Genomic DNA, 21,484 nt, shown 5'->3' with positions numbered 1-21,484 from the left:
AGTGTACGAGAGTTCACAGAGGGCAATAGAGTTACAGCGCCGGACACAGCAATTCGAGCTCACAAGACTTAAACATTGCATGCCGCTTCAATAGCACAATTCAACACAAGGCAATTCAAAGTGCTTCACATCGCATGAAGATCATAAAAATCACATTAAAATCAATAGAACGTAAAAACAATCGAAATAGGAAATAAATTACACATAAAAACAAATACTACTACTACTAATAATTGAAATCAGCAATGGAGATAAGCACAAGAGGAATAGAAAGCAAATAGATTGAAATACTGTATATAGACAGTTATGGATAAGCAGTGCTAAGCAAAAGCGTTTTTAGCCCTGATTTAAAGGAGCTAACAGTTTGAGCATATTTCAGACCTTCAGGTAACTTGTTCCAGAGGTGAGGAGCATCATAACTAAATGCTGCCTCTCCCTATTTGGTTCTTGTTCTTGGAACATCCAGGAGACTGGTTCCAGATGACCTTAGGGGTCTAGATGTTTCATAGGAATCTAACAAATCAAGCATGTACAGTGGGGCAAATAAGTATTTAGTCAACCACTAATTGTGCAAGTTCTCCCACTTGAAAATATTAGAGAGGCTTGTAATTGTCAATATGGGTAAACCTCAACCATGAGAGACAGAATGTGGAAAAAAACAAACAGAAAATCACATTGTTTGATTTTGGAAGAATGTATTTGCAAATCATGGTGAAAAATAAGTATTTGGTCAATACCAAAAGTTCATCTCAATACTTTGTTATGTACCCTTTGTTGGCAATAACAAAGGCCAAACGTTTTCTGTAACTCTTCACAAGCTTTTCACACACTGTTGCTGGTATTTTGGCCTATTCCTCCATGCAGATCTCCTCTAGAGCAGTGATGTTTTGGGGCTTTCATTGGGCAACACGGACTTTCAACTCCCTCCACAGATTTTCTATGTGGTTGAGATCTGGGGACTGGCTTGGCCACTCCAGTACCTTGAAATGCTTCTTGCGAAGTCACTCCTTTGTTGCCCTGGCTGTGTGTTTGGGATCATTGTCATGCTGAAAGACCCAGCCACGTCTCATCTTCAATGCCCTTGCTGATGGAAGAAGATTTTCACTCAAAATCTCTCGATACATGGCCCAATTCATTCTTTCCTTTACACAGATCAGTCGTCCTGGTCCCTTTGCAGAAAAACAGCCCCAAAGCATGATGTTTCCACCCCCATGCTTCACAGTGGGTATGATGTCCGTCGGATGCAATTCAGTATTCTTTCTCCTCCAAACACGTGAAGGAACTCGCCGCCCCCCCGGCCAAGCTGCACGGAAACGGCGACAGCCGAACGAAGTGCTGGTCTGCCGATGCCACCTCCGCGCGAGTCAACCGGGAGGGCTCACATTCCGCACGTTGACGTTTAACCCTTTGTACTGACTCCATGTTCCAAAAGTTTGAAGAAAGCTCACCGAAAACAGGTTGACATTTGATTAGTGGACAATGGTCAAAAACAAGGCAAAAACAGACGACGGAGGAACAATGCTAAATCCAAAACAAGGCTACATAGAAAAGTTTCCGAGCAGCGAATCTCTTGTTATTTCAGTGTCCAATGTTTTTGAAGGCTAGCGCAGTGTGGACCGGGCCGAAGGCGTGTCTGGGTGTTGTTTTGGGATCTTCCCTCTGTGGCCGGTTTTGGGCAGTTGGGTTCGTGCGTCGATGGGACGTGGTTGCCACAGCGACCGACGCTGGTCTTCACCTCCCAATCGCCCGCTATCAGCTTGTTATCCGGGCTGAGCAAGGCACTACTTGTTTTAGGACAGTGTGCAAACACTTAGACGATGCCTATGAGGAACGGTACCATTTTTCCCATTTCCCCCTCATGAGCCCCGACAAGGTGATTCACTTTACTGTGTCCAAGGGCATGGAGTGAAGTCTGCATAAACTATAGTTAGATGAATGTTTTAGACTAATGCAAACAATTATATGGTGTGTGCGAGAACCCTTGCCACGAGAACTTGTGTTTCTACCAAAAAGTTATAGTTTGGTTTCATCTGACCATAACACATTCTCCCAGTCCTCTTCTGGATCATCCAATTGCTCTCTAGCGAATCCCAGACGGGCCTGGACGTGTACGGGCTTCAGCAGGGGGACACGTCTGGCAGTGCAGGATTTGAGTCCCTGGCGGCGCATTGTGTTACTGATAGTAGCCTTTGTTACTGTGGTGCCAGCTCTCTGTAGGTCATTCACTAGATCCCCCCGTGTGGTTCTGGGATTTTTGCTCACAGTTCTTATCATTTTGACGCCACAGGGGGAGATCTTGCATGGAGCCACAGACCGAGGGAGATTATCAGTGGTCTTGTATGTCTTCCATTTTCTAACAATTGCTCCCACTGTTGATTTCTTTACATCAAGCGTTTTACCTATTGCAGATATAGCCTGCCAGCCTGGTGCAGGTCTACAATTTTGTCTCTGGTGTCCTTCGACAGCTCTTTGGTCTTGGCCATAGTGGAGTTTGGAGTGTGACTGACTGAGTTTGTGGACAGGTGGCTTTTATACCGATAATGAGTTAAAAAAGGTGCCATTAATACAGCTAATGAGTGGAGCCTCGTTAGACCTCATTAGAAGAAGTTAGACCTCTTTGACAGCCAGAAATCTTGCTTGTTTGTAGGTGACCAAGTACTTATTTTCCACTCTAATTTGGAAATAAATTCTTTAAAAAATCAAACAATGTGATTTTTTTTCCACATTCTGTCTCTCATGGTTGAGGTTTACCCATGTTGACAATTACAGGCCTCTCTCATCTTTTCAAGTAGGAGAACTTGCACAATTGTTGGTTGACTAAATACTTATTTACCCCACTGAATTTTGGTCCAAGACCATCAAGTGTTTTGTAGACGAGCAGTAGTATTTTATTGTCTATCCTTTGACTCACTGGAAGCCAGTGTAACGATTTCAAAACCGGTGTAATGTGGTCCAGTTTACAGACGAAAACATTTTTATTAAACGTCGACTAAAACTAGACGAAGACACATTTTGAGATGACAAAAATATGTCTAAAAAGTAGTGTTTTGTCGAAAGACGAAAATTACAAATGCTGCCAAAAACAATGCATCAAATTTGTCTGCTGATATTTGTTTCCCAGCGCTGGTCGCCATAGCTTTCGTCCTACCAGCAGGTGAGCTTTACGGATCATCTCCGTTTGATTCCCTAGTTTTCTCGGTTCATACGTTCGTGTTTTTTTTTCCTCAGGAGCCGAATTTGCCGTTCCTGGAGAACAAATGACGACCTGTGATTCTCACCGTTTGAACATTCATCACCTTCATTGTGGTAAAACCTTTGCCTGTATCTTACTGTACGGGTAGTCCCCGGGTTAGGAACAAGTTCCGTTCCTACGCTGGCGACGTAACCCCAATTTCAGCGTAAATCGGAATTAACCCTTTAAAAATTCAAAATAACTATCCAAAAGTAATATATTTTGTTTAATGGTGGAGGATACACTGCTCTCTGGTGGCAGCATTGGGTCTGGCTGGACTGTCGTCCAATAATGCTTCCATACAGGAGCACTCGGACGTCTCGCATGGATAAAGGATAGCTGCGCTCCGGTTTGGCCCACATAAGGCTGTGAAATGCTTCAGCTAATATTTGTTTGTGTATGCATTTGTAATCAAGTTTAAATCTACAGTTTGTGGAGTTACAGTGGTATGAAAAACTTTCTGAACCTTTTGGAATTTTTCACACTTCTGCATAAAATCACCATGACGTAATCTGATCCGTCAAAATCACACAGATGAAAAAACAGTGTCTGATTTAACTAAAACCACCCAAACATATAAAAGTTTTCATATATTAATAAGGATAGGATGGAAACAATGACTGAAGGGGGGAACAAAAATAAGTAAATGAACCATCACGTTTAATATTTTGTGTAGGGCTGTGAAACGACAAAAATTTTTAATCGAGTTAATTACAGCTTAAAATCTAATTGTAATTAATCGCAATTCAAACCATCTATAAAATATGCCATATTTTTCGGTAAATTATTGTTGGAAAGGAAAGATAAGACACAAGACGGATATATACATTCAACATACGGTACATATTGTAAGTACTGTATTTGTTTATTATAACAATAAATCAACAAGATGGCATTAACATTATTAACATTCTCTTAAGGCGATCCATGGATAGAAAGACTTGTAGTTCTTAAAAGATAAATGTTAGTACAAGTGCGACAGTAAAGATGAAGTCGACAGTTTTGACCAATATGGAGTCATTTTGCCATGTAGTCCTGAATAAATGCATTTTTATTATTTCATATTCCATTTAGTACAAGACTGTTATTTGTCATGACCATGCCATTTATTTAGCAATTGGGGTAAAATACTTGGATATCGTCTCAAAATATGATTGTAAGTCACATAAAAATCCTATTTAAGAGGTTTTTTTTCTCCTGTCGTACGCACTTTAAATCTCCTTAGGCAGAGTGTTCATTTACTTATTTTCCTACCTTCTGTCATTGTTTGCATGCTATCCTCATCAAAATATGGAAACCTATAAATGTTTGGGTCGTTTTAGTTAAAGCAGACACTGATTTTACATCTGTGTGATTTTGACAAAGATCAGATCACATTTGATGGTGATTTTATGCAGAAATGTGAGAAATTCCAAAAGGTTCAGATACTTTTTCATACCACTGCATGTTGCGATCTGCTATGAGAATTGTCAACACGTTAGCTTTTGTAGCATTTAAGCTAGTGGACTTTTGCGAGGAAAATTAGGCAAATTGAATCTAATAAATTTACATATTTATCAGACAAGATGGAAGTTTGAACACCAATTGTTTTTGTGTCAAGCGTTTTATTGTTGAAATGCATGTCGTTTTGAACATAAGTGTACATCAGGGCCGGCCCGGGCCATTTAAGCAAGATAATGCAAAGGGGCCCTTATTTTTGGGCCACCATTTTGTCACAGTGTACTGTGAAACCCATACATGCAATCCAACCCATACGTCCATATTTTGTATATTAGTCGGATTTTGTTGCACTGCATACGTCAAACTTCTCACCCCAAATGATTGTCAGTACTTACAGAAGATAGCGCCAAACCTTTTTCTAAAAGAGGAAAGAAAGAAGTTAAGGAAGAACTTTTATTTTTTTTAAGCTTGTAATCAAGTATCAAAACTCACAAAAGTCAAATAAAGCAAAGTGTAGTAAACAAAATAGAATATAAATTTAACAATTGCCAGATTGGGGGCCCCCTCGTGGTCAGGGGCCCTAAGCAGCTGCATAGTCTGCTTATTGGCTGGGCCGGCCCTGGTGTACATATGTGTGTTAGAGCTTTACAAATTGTTAAAAGTGAAGGAAGTCAAAAGCTTCAAAAACCGCAATTGCTTTGTTTGCTCTGTCAAGCTGAACAAATTCACGTTTAGTGAGGACAGAACAAGTCATGCTAATAGAGTAAAGTAAAAAATAAGATAAAGTGAGGGACAATCAGGCCCTGTACGTGCGACAAAAAAAAAAAAAAAAACAGACAAAATGACGAACGAGACAAGGCGTAAAGTCGAAATCGCGTAAGTCGAGTAAGTTGCAACATGGGGACTACCTGTATATCAAAAAAAGGAAAATGAATGTATCACTTGGCTAAGAATTCCTACCAAGAAATAGCTGTAGTTCAGGTTAACCCAGTTGTGGCTGAATCTAAGCGTGGTCTGATATCAGTTTTTGACATGCACCGAGATGAGACTTGCCCAGTTAGCTATAATAAATATAAAAATTACCTCTCACTCTGGTGCGCTTTTTTTTTTTTTTTTTAAAATAAATCTCGGTATAACGTCATACCGGTAATTGGCCTTGTCGAATCATTTTGATTGCCGTGTATTTTGTCTTGTAACAGAGAATGGAGTGATCCAAGTAGAGGAAGCTCTGTACGGTCGGTCAAGCTCAGCGGTGTGCACTGAAGATCGACCTCCACGGCAGCTGGCAAACACTGAGTGCGCTCACCCAGGCACACTTGAAACCATGCGTACAAGGTACGTGTTGCTCTTCATTGGAAAGCCATACATGTTACATTAAGTAATTTTGGGGTACATCGTAAAATGTGTCTGTTGGATTATACAGTGGAGCAAATAAGTATTTAGTCAACCACTAATTGTGCAAGTTCTCCCACTTGAACATATCAGAGATGCCTGTAATTGTCATCATGGGTAAACCTCAAACATGAGAGACAGAATGTGGAAAAATAAAACAGAAAATCACATTGTTTGATTTTTAAAGAATTTATTTGCAAATCATGGTGGAAAATAAATATTTGGTCAATACCAAAAGTTCATCTCAATATTTTGGTATGTACGCTTTGTTGGCAATAATGGAGGCCAAACGTTTTCTGTAACTCTTCACAAGCTTTTCACACACTGTTGCTGGTATTTTGGCCCATTCATCCATGCAGATCTCCTCTAGAGTAATGTTTTGGGGCTGTTGTTGGGCAACACGGACTTTCAACTCCCTCCACAGATTTTCTATGGGGTTGAGATCTGGAGACTGGCTAGGCCACTCCAGGACCTTGAAATGCTTCTTACGGAGCCACTCCTTTGCTGCCCTGGCAATGTGGTTTCAATCCGTCTTGCAAAAATCAGTTTTCTGTGTTGTGGGACTGTTCAGACTACAAAATGGCCATCCAGTTTTAATCTGGATGAGCTAAAAAACGGATTTTGGCTGCCAGTGTGAACAAGGCCTTTGACCAAATCGAACTTATTTTTGACTGGCTTCGTCTATATCAGTGCATCTCAATTATTTTCTGTTACGCCCCCCCATAGGAAGACATAAACGCCCCCCCCCCCCCCCCCCAACTCTCTGCCTCCACTGTAAATATACTGTGGTATCATTTGTCTATAAAATTCTTATTATTATATAAGTACACCTCTTCATAACATTGTGTCCTTTTTAATATTAAAGAATAACAAGAAAAACAATAATGAAGTGTTAGAAAAAGCACACATCCATACTGTAAAAATAGACGCCATACATTTTTTGACTGTTTGATACTGAAAATAATAATAATAAAATCAAAAAAAATAATCATAAAGTCAAATTGATTAGCAACATGCCAAACCATTAGGCTGGAAAAACAAAAATAAATAAAACAAAAACGACAGTAACATTGGACAGAGAGACTTTTGCTGCAGGCAGTATCAGCTTCTTTGCTGTGGTGTTGGGTTATTTTGCATTGAGCAACTTGGTATGCCACCTTATGCGATGCTGACAGTGCTCGTTGGTTTACTGATGTAACACTGACAAAGCGGGTCGATTGTTGGCAAAATTCAGCACCTTTTCGCTGAAAAAAACATCCTTCTGTCCGCTGCGAACATTTTTAGACAAAGTAAACAGACTGGGCTTTCCTCGTCTCCCACTGTACTAAAAGTCAAAGGCCAAATGCTACATACGCTTCATCATATTTTTTTGTCTTGGCTTTTCATATCTCCAGGGCTCTTTGCTGTGTTCTCTTGTTTGGTTCAAAAATACTGCGCACATGCTGAAAATGAGACCGCCACTGCCACCCACTCAACAGATGTGCAATTACACTTTATTCTAGTTTGGCAAAAAAGTATGTTCCCCATGGTCAAATGCGCCATCCCTAGCATCACTCTGCGCCCCCCTGGGGGGGCCCGCCTCACTATTTGAGAAGTACTGGTCTATATTGATGTTGAGACACTGGTATATCGAGATGCACCGTATCGTTATTTCAAGTACAGTGGGGCAAAAAAGTATTTAGTCAACCACCAATTGTGCAAGTTCTCCTACTGAAAAGATTAGTGAGGCCTCTAATTGTCAACATGGGTAAACCTCAACCATGAGAGACAGAATGTGGGAAAAAAAAAAAAAAAGGAAAATCACATTGTTTGATTATTGAAGAATTTATTTCCAAATTAGAGTGGAAAATAACTATTTGGTCACCTACAAACAAGCAAGATTTCTAGCTGTCAAAGAGGTCTAACTTCTTCTAACGAGGTCTAACGAGGCTCCACTCGTTAGCTGTATTAATGGCACCTGTTTTAACTCATTATCAGTATGAAAGACACCTGTCCACAACCCTCAGTCAGTCACACTCCAAACTCCACTATGGCCAAGACCAAAGAGCTGTCGAAGGACACTAGAGACAAAATTGTAGACCTGCACCAGGCTGGGAAGACTGAATCTGCAATAGGTGAAACGCTTGGTGTCAAGAAATCAACTGTGGGAGCAATTATTAGAAAATGGAAGACATGCAAGACCACTGATAATCTCACTCGATCTTGGGCTCCATGCAAGATCTCACCCCGTGGCATTATAATGATAACAAGAACGGTGAGCAAAAATCCCAGAACCACACGGGGGGACCGAGTGAACGACCTACAGAGAGCTAGGACCACAGTAACAAAGGCTACTATCAGTAACACAATGCGTCGCAAGGGACGCACTGCCAGACGTGTCCCCCTGCTGAAGAAAGTACACGTCCAGGCCCATCTGAGGTTCGCTAGAGAGCATTTAGATGATCCAGAAGAGGACTGGGAGAATGTGTTATGGTCAGATAAAACCAAAATCGAACTTTTTGGTAGAAACACGGGTTCTCGTGTTTGGAGGAGAAAGAATACTGAATTGCAGCCGAAGAACACCATACCCACTGTGAAGCATGGGGGTGGAAACATCATGCTTTGGGGCTGTTTTTCTGCAAAGGGACCAGGACGATTGATCTGTGTAAAGGAAAGAATGAATGGGGGCATGTATCAAGAGATTGTGAGTGAAAATCTCCTTCCATCAGCAAGGGCATTGAAAATGAGACGTGGCTGGGTCTTTCAGCATGACAATGATCCCAAACACACAGCCATGGCAACAAAGGAGTGGCTTCGTAAGAAGCATTTCAAGGTCCTGGAGTGGCCTAGCCAGTCTCCAGCTCTCAACACCATAGAAAATCTGTGGAGGAAGTTGAAAGTCCGTGTTGCCCAACGACAGCCCCAAAACATCACTGCTCTAGAGGAGATAAGCATGGAGGAATGGGCCAAAATACCAGCAACCCTGTGTGAAAAGCTTGTGAAGAGTTACAGAAAACGTTTGGCCTCAGTTATTGCCAACAAAGGGTACATAACAAATTATTGAGATGAACTTTTGGTATTGATCAAATACTTATTTTCCACCATGATTTGCAAATAAATTCTTCAAAAATAAAAAAAAATGTGATTTTCTGGGTTTTTTTTTCCACATTCGGTCTCTCAATGTTGAGGTTTACCCATGTTGACAATTACAGGCCTCTCTAATATTTTCAAGTGGGAGAACTTGCACAATTAGTGGTTGACTAAATACTTATTTGCCTCACTGTATATAATCCCATCCCTATTCGGTACCTTTTAGCAAGGTTAAGAACCATTGTTCTACATTCTTCCTTGTGTGCGTAATGTTCTTTCTTCTGATCACATCTGCAGATGCAACGGAAAAAAGACGTGTGAGATCAACACACGTATTTTCCGCAAACCTGATCCCTGTCCTGGCACCTTTAAGTATTTGCAGACCAACTACACCTGTCCGCTTGCAAGTTCGTAGCCCGAGTTGAACTGCGTATGATGTTGTCGTTTTCATAACTGGTGTTTTCAATGTTCTCCAATAGTCACGGCGGTAGCATGCGAGGATTCTTTGGTGCATTTGTTTTGTGGTAAGAGTTACCCTACCTTTGCTTTACGATGAATTCCCTTGACATAGTATCTCTTCAACTAAACTTCTCATCACGACGCCAGTTGAAGGGCTAGTTATCAAGGTCTACAGCGCCTACTACGGACGTCGCGACACCAACACGTGTGTCCTCGGAAGGCCTCGGAAACAAGTGCGAAATACCGAATGCCTACACCCGACTGAAATTGTCCCTGACAGGTACTGTGGCAAACTTTTTTTGTACAAAAATTTGCAGATCCAGTGGTACATCAAGATCATGTTTTTTTTTATCGCTCTTTATAGGTGCAATGGGCGCAACAACTGTACTATTCTTGCAAGCAATAGTGTGTTTGGCGAGCCCTGTGGCGGCACCTACAAGTACTTGGAGGTTTCTTACACATGTGAATGGTAAGACGATTGTTGCCTATTTCACATTTCAAGCTCATTTTTGCTGTTATACAGGTAGTCCACTTGGGGCCAGACGTTATTGATCTTATGACAGAGGCTGGGGGCCGGATGAAATTTGACCACGGGCCGCACTTTGGACATGTCCTATCTAGTCTGATCAATATGTAAATTTGGTAGATTAGCCTAATTTGCTTCACAAAAGCCCTCTAGCTTAAATGTTACGAACATATTTACAATTCTTATCACAAATTGCGCACACATGACTCCACAAACCGTAGCTGCAAACTTAATTACAAATGCATAGACAAACATATATTAGCTGAAAAGACTTACAGCCTTATGTGGGCCAAACCAGAGCGCAACTATCTTTTATCCATGTCAAACATCTGAGTCTGTTTCTCAGTCATACAGGGTGACAGTCCAGCCAGTAGGGACACCACTTTGATGGTTAATGCAGTTATTGCAATTTTGTTTTATCACAATAGATTGGTTTATTTCCATATTAAAAACCAGAAGCCATTCATTTACAAATGTGATTTAGATATTAAGATTTGAATGAGGCAAAATAACATGCTTTTTCTCTCAAATATATTGTTGTAATCATTTGTTTCGGATGTACTCTAATTATTTTCTGTATAAAAATTAATTTGGTATTCAAAAAGTCTTTTTTCAAACTTTTCTTGAAAAAAAATGGGGTCGTCTTATAATCAGGGCCGTCTTATATTCGGGCCAATACGGTAATTACACAAAGGTGGAGGGGCGCGAGTGCGCGCGCACAACCCGGAAGCACGCTGCGTGCACGTGCGGTCATCTTGGCCATAAAAGTGGCGAAAACTAAGCACTCTTATGGATGTACAACATCATCTTCAAATGCTAAACTAACACATTCCCCTCTTAACACAAATGTGCAACACGAATATAATGTGAACAACGCTCTCCTCGACGCAGCGAGAACGAGAGGGAGCAACCAGCTGACGTAACAGTAAAAACACGAAATGGTCGTGCTGATAACGGCTCTAACTTATCATAAGAACTTTACGGCATGAAGAGGAAATATTTACATTCGTTCATGGACGCACACAGATTAATACTTCCTCTAACAGGTGGCCGTCCTCTGCTTGAAATGCGCACCTGACGCCTATTCTCAGTCCCAGAATATGCAGCCTGCATGACGTAGGACAGTAACAGGAAGAAACTGACTGGTTGCCATGGGAACGAACGTATACCCATTAAACGGGAGTATTAAAATTGCTAATATAATCGTTTAGGATTATTTTAGATGTATATATGTTATATTTTTCTTATAGAGTATTCGACAAGGAATACGATAGACCCATTCATAGACTTTTTTGGAAAAAATCACAATTTCTTTTGAGTAATCCAATGAATAATGACTTGACCTGTGAAAGTCGATGCAAATTCACTCGGCAATGACTCTCTCCAGGTTGCACTTGATGAAAAGTCTTTCCATGAGCAGTTATGTAGCTGTGCTTGCCAAATCGAACGTGTATAACATGCGTAAAATTCAAAGGGCAAATCATGCTAGATGTAATCGATAAGAGAATTGTTGCATAAATTGTAAACGATTCCATGGAATCAGAACACATGGAACCGGTTCTCTATAAGAAACGGTTCTCGATTCTCATCCCTACCAGCCAGACTCAACGCTGCCACCAGAGGACAGTCTATCCTCCACCATTAAACAAAATACAATACTTTTGGACTTTTTGGATAGTTATTTTGAAATTTTAAGGGGTTAATTCCGACTTACGTCACCAGCGTACCAGGAACAGAACTCGATCGTAACCCGGGGACTACCTCTATATTCATTTAAAAGATGTGTTTAATGTAATTGTATGTATAATTTTGCATTAAGCAGGTTATTTATATTAATGGAGTAATTCTTGTGCTTTTATTTTTCAGATCCTTCGAGATAAGCCTCACACACCTTGCAAAAAAAAAAAAAAAAATCATGAGTATAGTTACATTGTTTACAAATGGATTTTTGACTGCCATGATCATTCAATGTACAAAAAAATGCCATCTGCCTTTGATTTGCTTAATGTCACTACCAAATAAAATTGTGCTTGCAATCAGTCGTTGTAGAGCTTTTTTAATGGCTGATCGGATAACAGCCAGGGGCGGGATTTTGGGGGTGGATTTAAAAAAAAAAGTCTTTAATAGCATTACGAAGGAATAGTATCTTTTCTCGTATTTACTGTATGACTGTTTGCATCACTATAACATACCCAATATAGAATAAATACCATTTATATCACAGTTTAAGGAAAACAAGCAGCATATATTTGACATAGGGCATAAGAGATACATGACGCCTTCTGACCACGGAAGCCCAACGCGTGCATCATGCAGCTGACTGAGCAAAATTGACACTGACTACCAGGTGATAGGCAAAACATCTACAAGGTCTGCAACACCAAATACTGCAATCAGCTCTTCAGGAGAGTCCAGAATAAATGGCGGGACATCCTGTACTACCACAACACGCGATGACAAAAAGAACTCAAAAGTTGATAGCGCAGCGTCTCTCAGACAGTGAGGCGCGCGGAACCTCCCACCTCAGTTGCCTCATTAACCATGAGCCAGCAACGATGACACACGAACTTGACTGCCCAAATCTGCAACAGAAGAAGACCCAAACACACCCCTCTACTTGCCCACGGCCCGCCCTGCGAGACCCTTCAAAAAGACAATGTTTAACTAATTGTTGACATTTTTGCTCGGGAATCTTTTGTTGACTTGTGATATGGCGACCCTGGAATAGTCTGCCTCCTCGCCTGGGTCTGTTGTTGATTTGCCTTTCTGTATGATTGCTGTCGACTCGGAATAAATTGTCAACTTGTGTTTCGAAGCATTTTTCCAGCTTTCAAAATGGAGTCAGTACAAGGGGTTAAGACTAAGGTGAACGCGCGGAGTTTGGCTTTTTGGCCGGGTAGTCGGTGGTCTCGCCGGCCCGGGTCATTGGAACTACGTCAGCACGGGTCAGCTGTTCAGCTGGCTTGATTCCGGCAATCTGGCTAAAAGATTCCTTCAATTATTATGTGAATTAAAATCATATTTTGAGACGATTCGACTATATACAACAATTTGGCAAAGCACAGATGATGAGAAATTAATCGTTTAATCTGCTGTTTAGCCAAGCCTGCCATTATCGCGCCGTAGCGCCTCCATCTGGGTGATGGCGTCGGCAGAGTAACGATTTCAGCTGATTTAGAATGCAGCCTGTTGAATTTCGCCTCCACAGTCAAGCCGCACGGAAACAGCGACAGCCAAACCAAGTCTGCCGATGCTGCCTCGCGCGCGCCAACCTGGAAGGTGGAATTTCGCGCGTTCATCTCTGATGTTAACCCTTTGTACTGACTCCATGTTCCAAAAGTTTGAAAAAGACTCGCCGAAAGCAGGTTGACAATTTATTCGTCGACAATGGTCAAAAACAAGGCAAAAACAGACGACGGCGGGACAGTTCTGGATCAAAAACAAGGCTACATGTTTCCGAGCAGCAAAATCTGTCATATCTCAGTGTCCAATGTTTTTTTAAGTCCGCGGGCCGGCCGAAGGTGTGTCCGGGCGTTGCTTTGGGATCATCCTTCTCTGGCCGGTTTCGGGCCGTTTAGGTTCGTGCATGGAAGGGATGTGATTCCCACAGCGACCGACGCTGGTCTTGACGTCACAAGCGCCCGCTATTAACTTTTTTATCCGGGCTGGCTCTACTTGCTTTAGGACAAAAAGCGCTTTGTCCTTGCAGAACTAATTAGCAAGTTTTGGTGCGTCAGTTTTGCTCGTGATTTATATGTTGGGCTTCTATGATAAGATGTCATTGTGTGTCTATGCTGCTTTTCATTAAACTGCTATTTATTTTATATTAGGTGCAGTCCTACAGTAAATATGAGAAATGATACTATTCCCTGGTTAATTATATTACGTGTGTTCGAGTAATGCAAACAGTTAGACAGTGCCTACGAGAAATGGTACCATTTTTCCTTTTCCCCCTCAGGAGCCCTGAAAAGGTGATTACTGTGTCAAGGGCACTGAGTGAAGTCTGCCTAAACTATAGTTAGATGAATGTGTTAGACTAATGCAAACAATGCGGTGTACGAGAACGGTACCCTTTCCCTTCAAGCCCAATAGGGAAGATTCAGAACGATTAAAATGCAACAGAGAGCAGCAAAATGTCATTGTTTCAATCTCTACTCCAATATTTTTACAGGATATTCTTTTTATCTAAGTATTTTTCACCTATTGTTAAATGAATGGTATGGTCATGACAAGTAGCAGTCTTGTGCTAAATGGAATATGAAATCTTAAAAATGCATTTATTCAGTAGGACATGGCAAAATTACTGCATAATGGTCAAAATTGTCGACTTCTTGCACTTCCCAAACGGTATTTTATGCCACAGGCATAAACAGGTTAGTCAGGTTTTTGTCGTTTCCCTGCCCCGGCTTCAGAGACGGAGGAAAGAGCGTAAACAAAACATGAGGCGTGACAGCTAGCTGACATACTAACCTGAACTGAGCGGCGTTTCCAAGTCTTTTTCTCGCCTTTCGAAAATGAAAAATCACACAAAACTACCCCAACTCGTATCACACACGTAGGTGGGGTTTATTGTCTTCACCGATCGACCAGCCCATGGCAGTGAGCAAGTTACCGCTCTCGTTTTGCTGCACCCCGGCGGGTGGGCAGTGCTCATTGCTGGGGAGAGAAGGGGACACGCCGAAAATGTAAACAAAACAGGAGTAGTATTATCACCCACAAAATACAAGCCACCTCCTTGTTAAAACGTTTGCAATAATTCCAGTAATTGACATAATATAAAACACGAAGTTTACTCACTTCCTTGTCCGTCCAATGGTTCCTCAGTTGTCAGACTTGTTTTGCCCATTCTTCACTGTGAACAGGATCTTTTTGAAACCCAAAAAAGCTCACACAACTCTCCCTGGTGTAGCAACAAAAGCCTGCAGCACATTGGGCTGGCGTGACAAAAAAAATAAACAAATTAATCCGCAAAATTGGATGAATCTGCAGTCCTTCTGCATAGAATAATGGCCCTATAGTGAAGATGGTTAGTCCGCTGACGTCACATTCGTCTTCTTCCTCAATCCGTGGCCGGAAGTGACTCATTTTCGTAGCGAGGGATTCAAAAAATTGAAAAAATATATAGATTGCTTCCGCGCACATCCAAGCGGTCCATTTCATTCAGAAGCATAAAATACCGCATGTTATATGAAATAAACATGCTTTGTTGTGTCACAGTCAATTTAAAGCAGTAATCTGAGAGCTCCACTACTAATATTTACCTACCGTGGCCAGAATTTATTCAGAATTGTGGATTTAGAGTACCACAAAAATTAGAACTGTAACCTGTAACCAGGTCAAAGTTCACATGTTGGACATTTAATTCATTTTCTTAAATACTACTCCCAGGGCTGTTCCTGATCAGTTTGGTACCATAGGCAACATATACAGTATGTTGGCGCCCCCCCCCCCCCCCCCCTATTTTCACCACATATACACTCGCCAGCCACTTTATAAGGTACACCTGTCCAACTGCTCGTTAACACTTAATTTCTAATCAGCCAATCACATGGCGTCAACTCAGTGCATTTAGGCATGTAGACATGGTTTCAGACAGTGGTGTCCAAAATATTCCACATAGGGCCGCAGTGGGTGCTGGATTTCATTCCTACAAAACAAGATGACATCTTTTCACCAATCTGGTGTCTCACGAGTGTAATCAGTTGATTGCAGTCAGGTGCTGCTTGTTTTACCACAAACTTCATTGGTTAAACTGTCTGTGCTCGACTGGTAGGAACAAAAACGAGGACCCACAGCGGCCCTTGCGGACAGTTTTGGACACCCATGGTTTAAGACAATCTCCTGCAGTTCAAACCGAGCATCAGTATGGGGAAGAAAGGTGATTTGAGTGACTTTGAACGTGGCATGGTTGTTGGTGCAAGAAGGGCTGGTCTGAGTATTTCAGAAACTGCTGAACTACTGGGATTTTCACGCACAACCCTCTCTAGGGTTTACAGAGAATGGTCCGAAAAAGAAAAAATATCCATTGAGCAGCAGTTCTGTGGGCGGAAATGCCTTGTGGATGCCAGAGGTCAGAGGAGAATGGCCTGACTGGTTCGAGCTGATAGAAAGGCAACAGTGACTCAAATAACAACCAAGGTAGGCAGAAGAGCATCTCTGAATGCACAGTACGTCGAACTTTGAGGCAGATGGGCTACAGCAGCAGAAGACCGCGCCTGGTGCCACTCTTTTCAGCTAAGAACAGGAAACTGAGGCTACAATTTGCGCAAGCTCATCGAAATTGGACAATAGAACATTGGAAAAACGTTGCCTGGTCTGATGAGTCTCGATTTCTGCTGCGACATTCAGATGGTAGGGTCAGAATTTGGCGTCAGCAACATGAAAACATGGATCCGTCCTGCCTTGTATCAACGGTTCATACTGGTGGTGGTGGCGTAATGGTGTGGGGAATATTTTCTTGGCACTCTTTGTGCCCCTTGGTACCAACTGAGCATCGTTGGAACGCTACAGCCTACCTGAGTATTGTTGCTGACCATGTCCATCCCTTTATGACCACAATGTACCCAACTTCTGATGGCTACTTTCAGAAGGATTATGCGCCATGTCATAAAGCTGGAATCATCTCAGACTGCTTTCTTGAACATGACAATGAGTTCACTGTACTCAAATGGCCTCCACAGTCACCAGATCTCAATCCAATAGAGCATCTTTGGGATGTGGTGGAACGAGAGATTGGCGTCATGGATGTGCAGCTGACAAATCTGCACCAACTGTGTGATGCCATCATGTCAATATGGACCAAACTCTCTGAGGAATGTTTCCAGCACCTTGTTGAATCTACAGTGCCTTCCAAAAGTATTCGGCCCCCTTGAATCTTGCAACCTTTCACCACATTTCAGGCTTCAAACAAAGATATGAAATTTAATTTTTTTGTCAAGAATCAACAACAAGTGGGACACAATCGTGAAGTGGAACAACATTTATTGGATAATTTAAACTTTTTTAACAAATAAAAAACTGAAAAGTGGGGCGTGCAATATTATTCGGCCCCTTTACTTTCAGTGCAGCAAACTCACTCCAGAAGTTCAGTGAGGATCTCTGAATGATCCAATGTTGTCCTAAATGACCGATGATGATAAATAGAATCCCATGTGTGTAATCAAGTCTCCGTATAAATGCACCTGCTCTGTGATAGTCTCAGGGTTCTGTTTAAAGTGCAGAGAGCATGATGAAAACCAAGGAACACACCAGGCAGGTCCGAGATACTGTTGTGGAGAAGTTTAAAGCCGGATTTGGATACAAAAAGATTTCCCAAGCTTTAAACATCTCAAGGAGCACTGTGCAAGCCATCATATTGAAATGGAAGGAGCATCAGACCACTGCAAATCTACCAAGACCCGGCCGTCCTTCCAAACTTTCTTCTCAAACAAGGAGAAAACTGATCAGAGATGCAGCCAAGAGGCCCATGATCACTCTGGATGAACTGCAGAGATCTACAGCTGAGGTGGGAGAGCCTGTCCATAGGACAACAATCAGTCGTACACTGCACAAATCGGGCCTTTATGGAAGAGTGGCAAGAAGAAAGCCATTTCTCAAAGATATCCATAAAAAGTCTCGTTTAAAGTTTGCCACAAGCCACCTGGGAGACACACCAAACATGTGGAAGAAGGTGCTCTGGTCAGATGAAACCAAAATTGAACTTTTTGGCCACAATGCAAAACGATATGTTTGGCGTAAAAGCAACACAGCTCATCACCCTGAACACACCATCCCCACTGTCAAACATGGTGGTGGCAGCATCATGGTTTGGGCCTGCTTTTCTTCAGCAGGGACAGGGAAGATGGTTAAAATTGACGGGAAGATGGATGCAGCCAAATACAGGAACATTCTGGAAGAAAACCTGTTGGTATCTGCACAAGACCTGAGATTGGGACGGAGATTTATCTTCCAACAGGACAATGATCCAAAACATAAAGCCAAATCTACAATGGAATAGTTCAAAAATAAACGTATCCAGGTGTTAGAATGGCCAAGTCAAAGTCCAGACCTGAATCCACTCGAGAATCTGTGGAAAGAGCTGAAGACCGCTGTTCACAAACACTCTCCATCCAACCTCCCTGAGCTCGAGCTGTTTTGCAAGGAAGAATGGGCAAGAATGTCAGTCTCTCGATGTGCAAAACTGATAGAAACATACCCCAAGCGACTTGCAGCTGTAATTGGAGCAAAAGGTGGCGCTACAAAGTATTAACGCAAGGGGGCCGAATAATATTGCACGCCCCACTTTTCAGTTTTTTATTTGTTAAAAAAGTTTAAATTATCCAATAAATTTTGTTCCACTTCACGATTGTGTCCCACTTGTTGTTGATTCTTGACAAAAGATCCAAATTTTATATCTTTATGTTTGAAGCCTGAAATGTGGTGAAAGGTTGCAAGGTTCAAGGGGGCCGAATACTTTTGCAAGGCACTGTATGTAGAATGAAGAATACTGTAGTCATGTACGAAGAGCATTTCTCATCGGGGAAAAAAAAAACGGGTCACGTGTTTTACGGTGCTGTTTGAGGCTGAGCGCTGTCTGCCACGGCGGCCAACAACATAGCATTCTGACGAGGCAGCGAGGCTAACAGTGAAAGGCAGGATATGTACCGCAAATAGATGCCTTTGCTCACTAGAAATACAGCCATTACTTCACATATCTGTCCAGTAAAGATGACAAAAGTATCTCCGTTGGATGTCATGTTTTCTCATCGGGGGGGAAAAAAACGGCTCACGTCTTTTACCATGCTATGAGTGCTGTTGGCGGCTAACAAACAACTGGCACCTCTCAGGATGCTAACAGTGGAAGACGTTGGAGAAGAACCACAAACGGCTGCATTTGCTTATTGGACATAGAGCCATGACTTCACATTTCTCTCCAATAAAGATGACAAAAAATATCTCCGTGCGTTGCAAATTTTGCACTGGCTCAAAAGGGCAGTCGACCGCTAATAACTCTACATCTAATTCAAGGAACCACTTGGAATTACAGCACAACGCGACAAAAATCGAAACAAAGCCAACAGGTACCGAGACAACAAATTCTGTGCAGTTTGTCAGTTATTTGTTAGTTTAAGGGCTCCGGAGTGGCTGAGCTAGCGCAAGTCGGTGGTGGTTGAAATCAACTCCATTAAACCCCTGCTAACTCGAAGATAAAGCCTTATCTGAAAAATTCAATTACATGCGATGAAATTTTTCTGTTGAGGCAGCAAAAGGAGAAAAATTGGGGAAAGTAACTGACAAATTACTTTTAAAGTAACTTAGTTACTTTGACAATAAAGTCATCAGTAAAGTAACTATATTACTTTTTTGAGGAGTAATCAGTGATCAGTAATTAAATTACTTTTTCAAGTAATCTGTGACATCACTAATAATTTTTGGGTTTTCTTGACTTTTTTGCCAAAATCATCAATAATAAAACAATAAAAGGCTTGAAATACTTCAGTTGTGTGTAATGAATCTAAAATATATGAAAGTCTAATGTTTATCAGTACATTACAGAAAATAATGAACTTTATCACAATATGCTAATTTTTTGAGAAAGAGCAGTATAATGTGTAATTTCATCTCATTTTGGTTACTCAAGTGGCCGGCGTATCATTCTATACCTCACATCAACACAGGCTGACAGGTTGTTATATAAGAACAATCTCATCTACGTCTTATCTACGTCATTCCGAATCCATTTTTGGGGATTCCGTGAGTTCCTCTGCTTTAATTTTGCAGTTTTAACTTTGTCAAAACACTGCTTACTTTAACCGTAATTCATGTTGTCTTTTCTGAACCGGAAGTTCGAGGCAGACATTGTCAAAGATTGCACCGCCCATATTTCGTATTTCATGTAGGAAATTTTGTTGATTAGAAACAAATGGGAAAGTTCTGGGCAAATTTTGGCCAAACTGTTCGAAGAAAAATAATAGCTTCATCGAAAAGCATTTCTTGATGTTCTTTCCTCCTCTTTAAATTAACGTTAGAATTATCAAGGGTGGATCAGTTGATACAAATCACTTGTAACCACAGAAGGGTCATCTGACCCTAATCAGCACATCTTTTGTGAGCACTGAGGTCCTTATTAGGAATTCCCATTCACACTCGCAAAACCACAGGGTTGGATTGCTTCAATTAGCATCTTGAGTGATTGCAGGGCAGGGCTGCCTTGGGTTTGTCGGACAGTGGACCACTCAGGCAAGCAATCGGGCGGACAACCTTTTTACATCTTCCAAAAGCTGCAATTTGCCTTCAGCTCCTTTTTATACAATGTACAGTGTAGCCAATTATTCAAACAGGGAGTGATTAAGACAGTTGTTCCATTGTGGTGTTTTCATGTCGGACACTTCTCAGTGAATCCTCAGCAAAAGAAAAAAAAAAATGTCTTCCTAACATTTTGTCAAATCGTACGAGTCAATCAAAATTGAAAAATGAGCAGTCCCTCATCATTATTCATTCAGGTGGATGGCTTGATGGTTTCAGAGGTGTAAGAGATAATGTTTTTGTCAAAGCACAGACAGCATCGCTGAATTGAGGGGTAGGGTGTCAGCTGTCTCAATCTCTCTGAATATTTAGTTGCAGTTCGTTGTATGTATGCAGCTATAATTGTCTTATTGCTAATGATGGATGGATGATAATGCACAACACAAGTCATTTTTTGCACAAAAAAAAGCTTTTTATTCAATAAAGAAACATGTGAAAAAGACAACAAAAGAAACTTTATACAAGGGACGGTGTAATACAAAACAAAACATTTTTATGTGGTTTTGAGTGTGTGTGTCTCTGTCATGTCCTTGTCCGACTGGCATTCCAGCAGTCACTATGCTGTGGTTCTGCTTGGCGGAAACATACCCGACACTGCCATTCTACATTCTACATTTACCACATGTGTATTGATATCAGTCAACACATCGTACAGTGGCGGGATTGTTCTTGCAGTCATCATTTACTTGACACTTGGCCCTTTTCCCAGGGCTAGGTGTTTTAGGTTGTTTCCGAAGCAATGTTTCCTAGCACTGCATTTCCATAACTGGCTATATATTTCAATTTACTTGCTTTCTATTCCTTTTGTGTTTATCTCCATTGCTGATTTCAATTATTATTAGTAGTAGTAGTTTTTGTTTTATTTTTATTTCTGTTTCATTTTTATTTATTTATTTTTATTCTATTTGTGATTAAATGCCATCTTTTGTCTTGGTTTTTATGTTGTATTGATTTAAATGTGATTTTTATGATCTTCATGTGATGTAAAGCACTTTGAATTGCCTTGTGTTGAATTGTGCTATATAAATAAATTTGCCTTGCCTTGCCTTCTGCACCTTCTTTGCACAGACATTGAGAGAGAG

The 21,484-nt window shown here is 41.3% G+C and overlaps 1 protein-coding gene across 1 annotated transcript; it reads left to right on the top strand.

Annotated features, from left to right (window-relative positions):
- Positions 1-1,817: 1,817 nt before the first annotated feature.
- On the top strand, positions 1,818-12,026 carry LOC130911912 (L-rhamnose-binding lectin SML-like). Its single transcript, XM_057829574.1, has 9 exons — positions 1,818-1,833; positions 3,122-3,154; positions 3,229-3,306; positions 5,872-6,007; positions 9,431-9,540; positions 9,613-9,657; positions 9,740-9,872; positions 9,957-10,061; positions 11,985-12,026. Coding segments are annotated over exons 1-9 (657 nt in total). The 3' UTR covers positions 11,986-12,026.
- Positions 12,027-21,484: the final 9,458 nt, after the last annotated feature.

The sequence above is a fragment of the Corythoichthys intestinalis genome, chromosome 2 (genome assembly GCF_030265065.1).
Source record: "Corythoichthys intestinalis isolate RoL2023-P3 chromosome 2, ASM3026506v1, whole genome shotgun sequence".
Classification (NCBI taxonomy): Eukaryota; Metazoa; Chordata; class Actinopteri; order Syngnathiformes; family Syngnathidae; genus Corythoichthys; species Corythoichthys intestinalis.
The sequence above is the reverse complement of the archived record's forward strand: the minus strand, read 5'-3'. Positions and strand labels throughout refer to the sequence as shown.

Bases quoted from the DNA above. Each gene is read 5' to 3' on its own strand.
- LOC130911912 (XM_057829574.1), top strand. The intron at 3,155-3,228 runs GTGAGCTTTACG...TTTTTTCCTCAG, and splicing joins AGCTTTCGTCCTACCAGCAG to GAGCCGAATTTGCCGTTCCT. The intron at 6,008-9,430 runs GTACGTGTTGCT...TCACATCTGCAG, and splicing joins CTTGAAACCATGCGTACAAG to ATGCAACGGAAAAAAGACGT.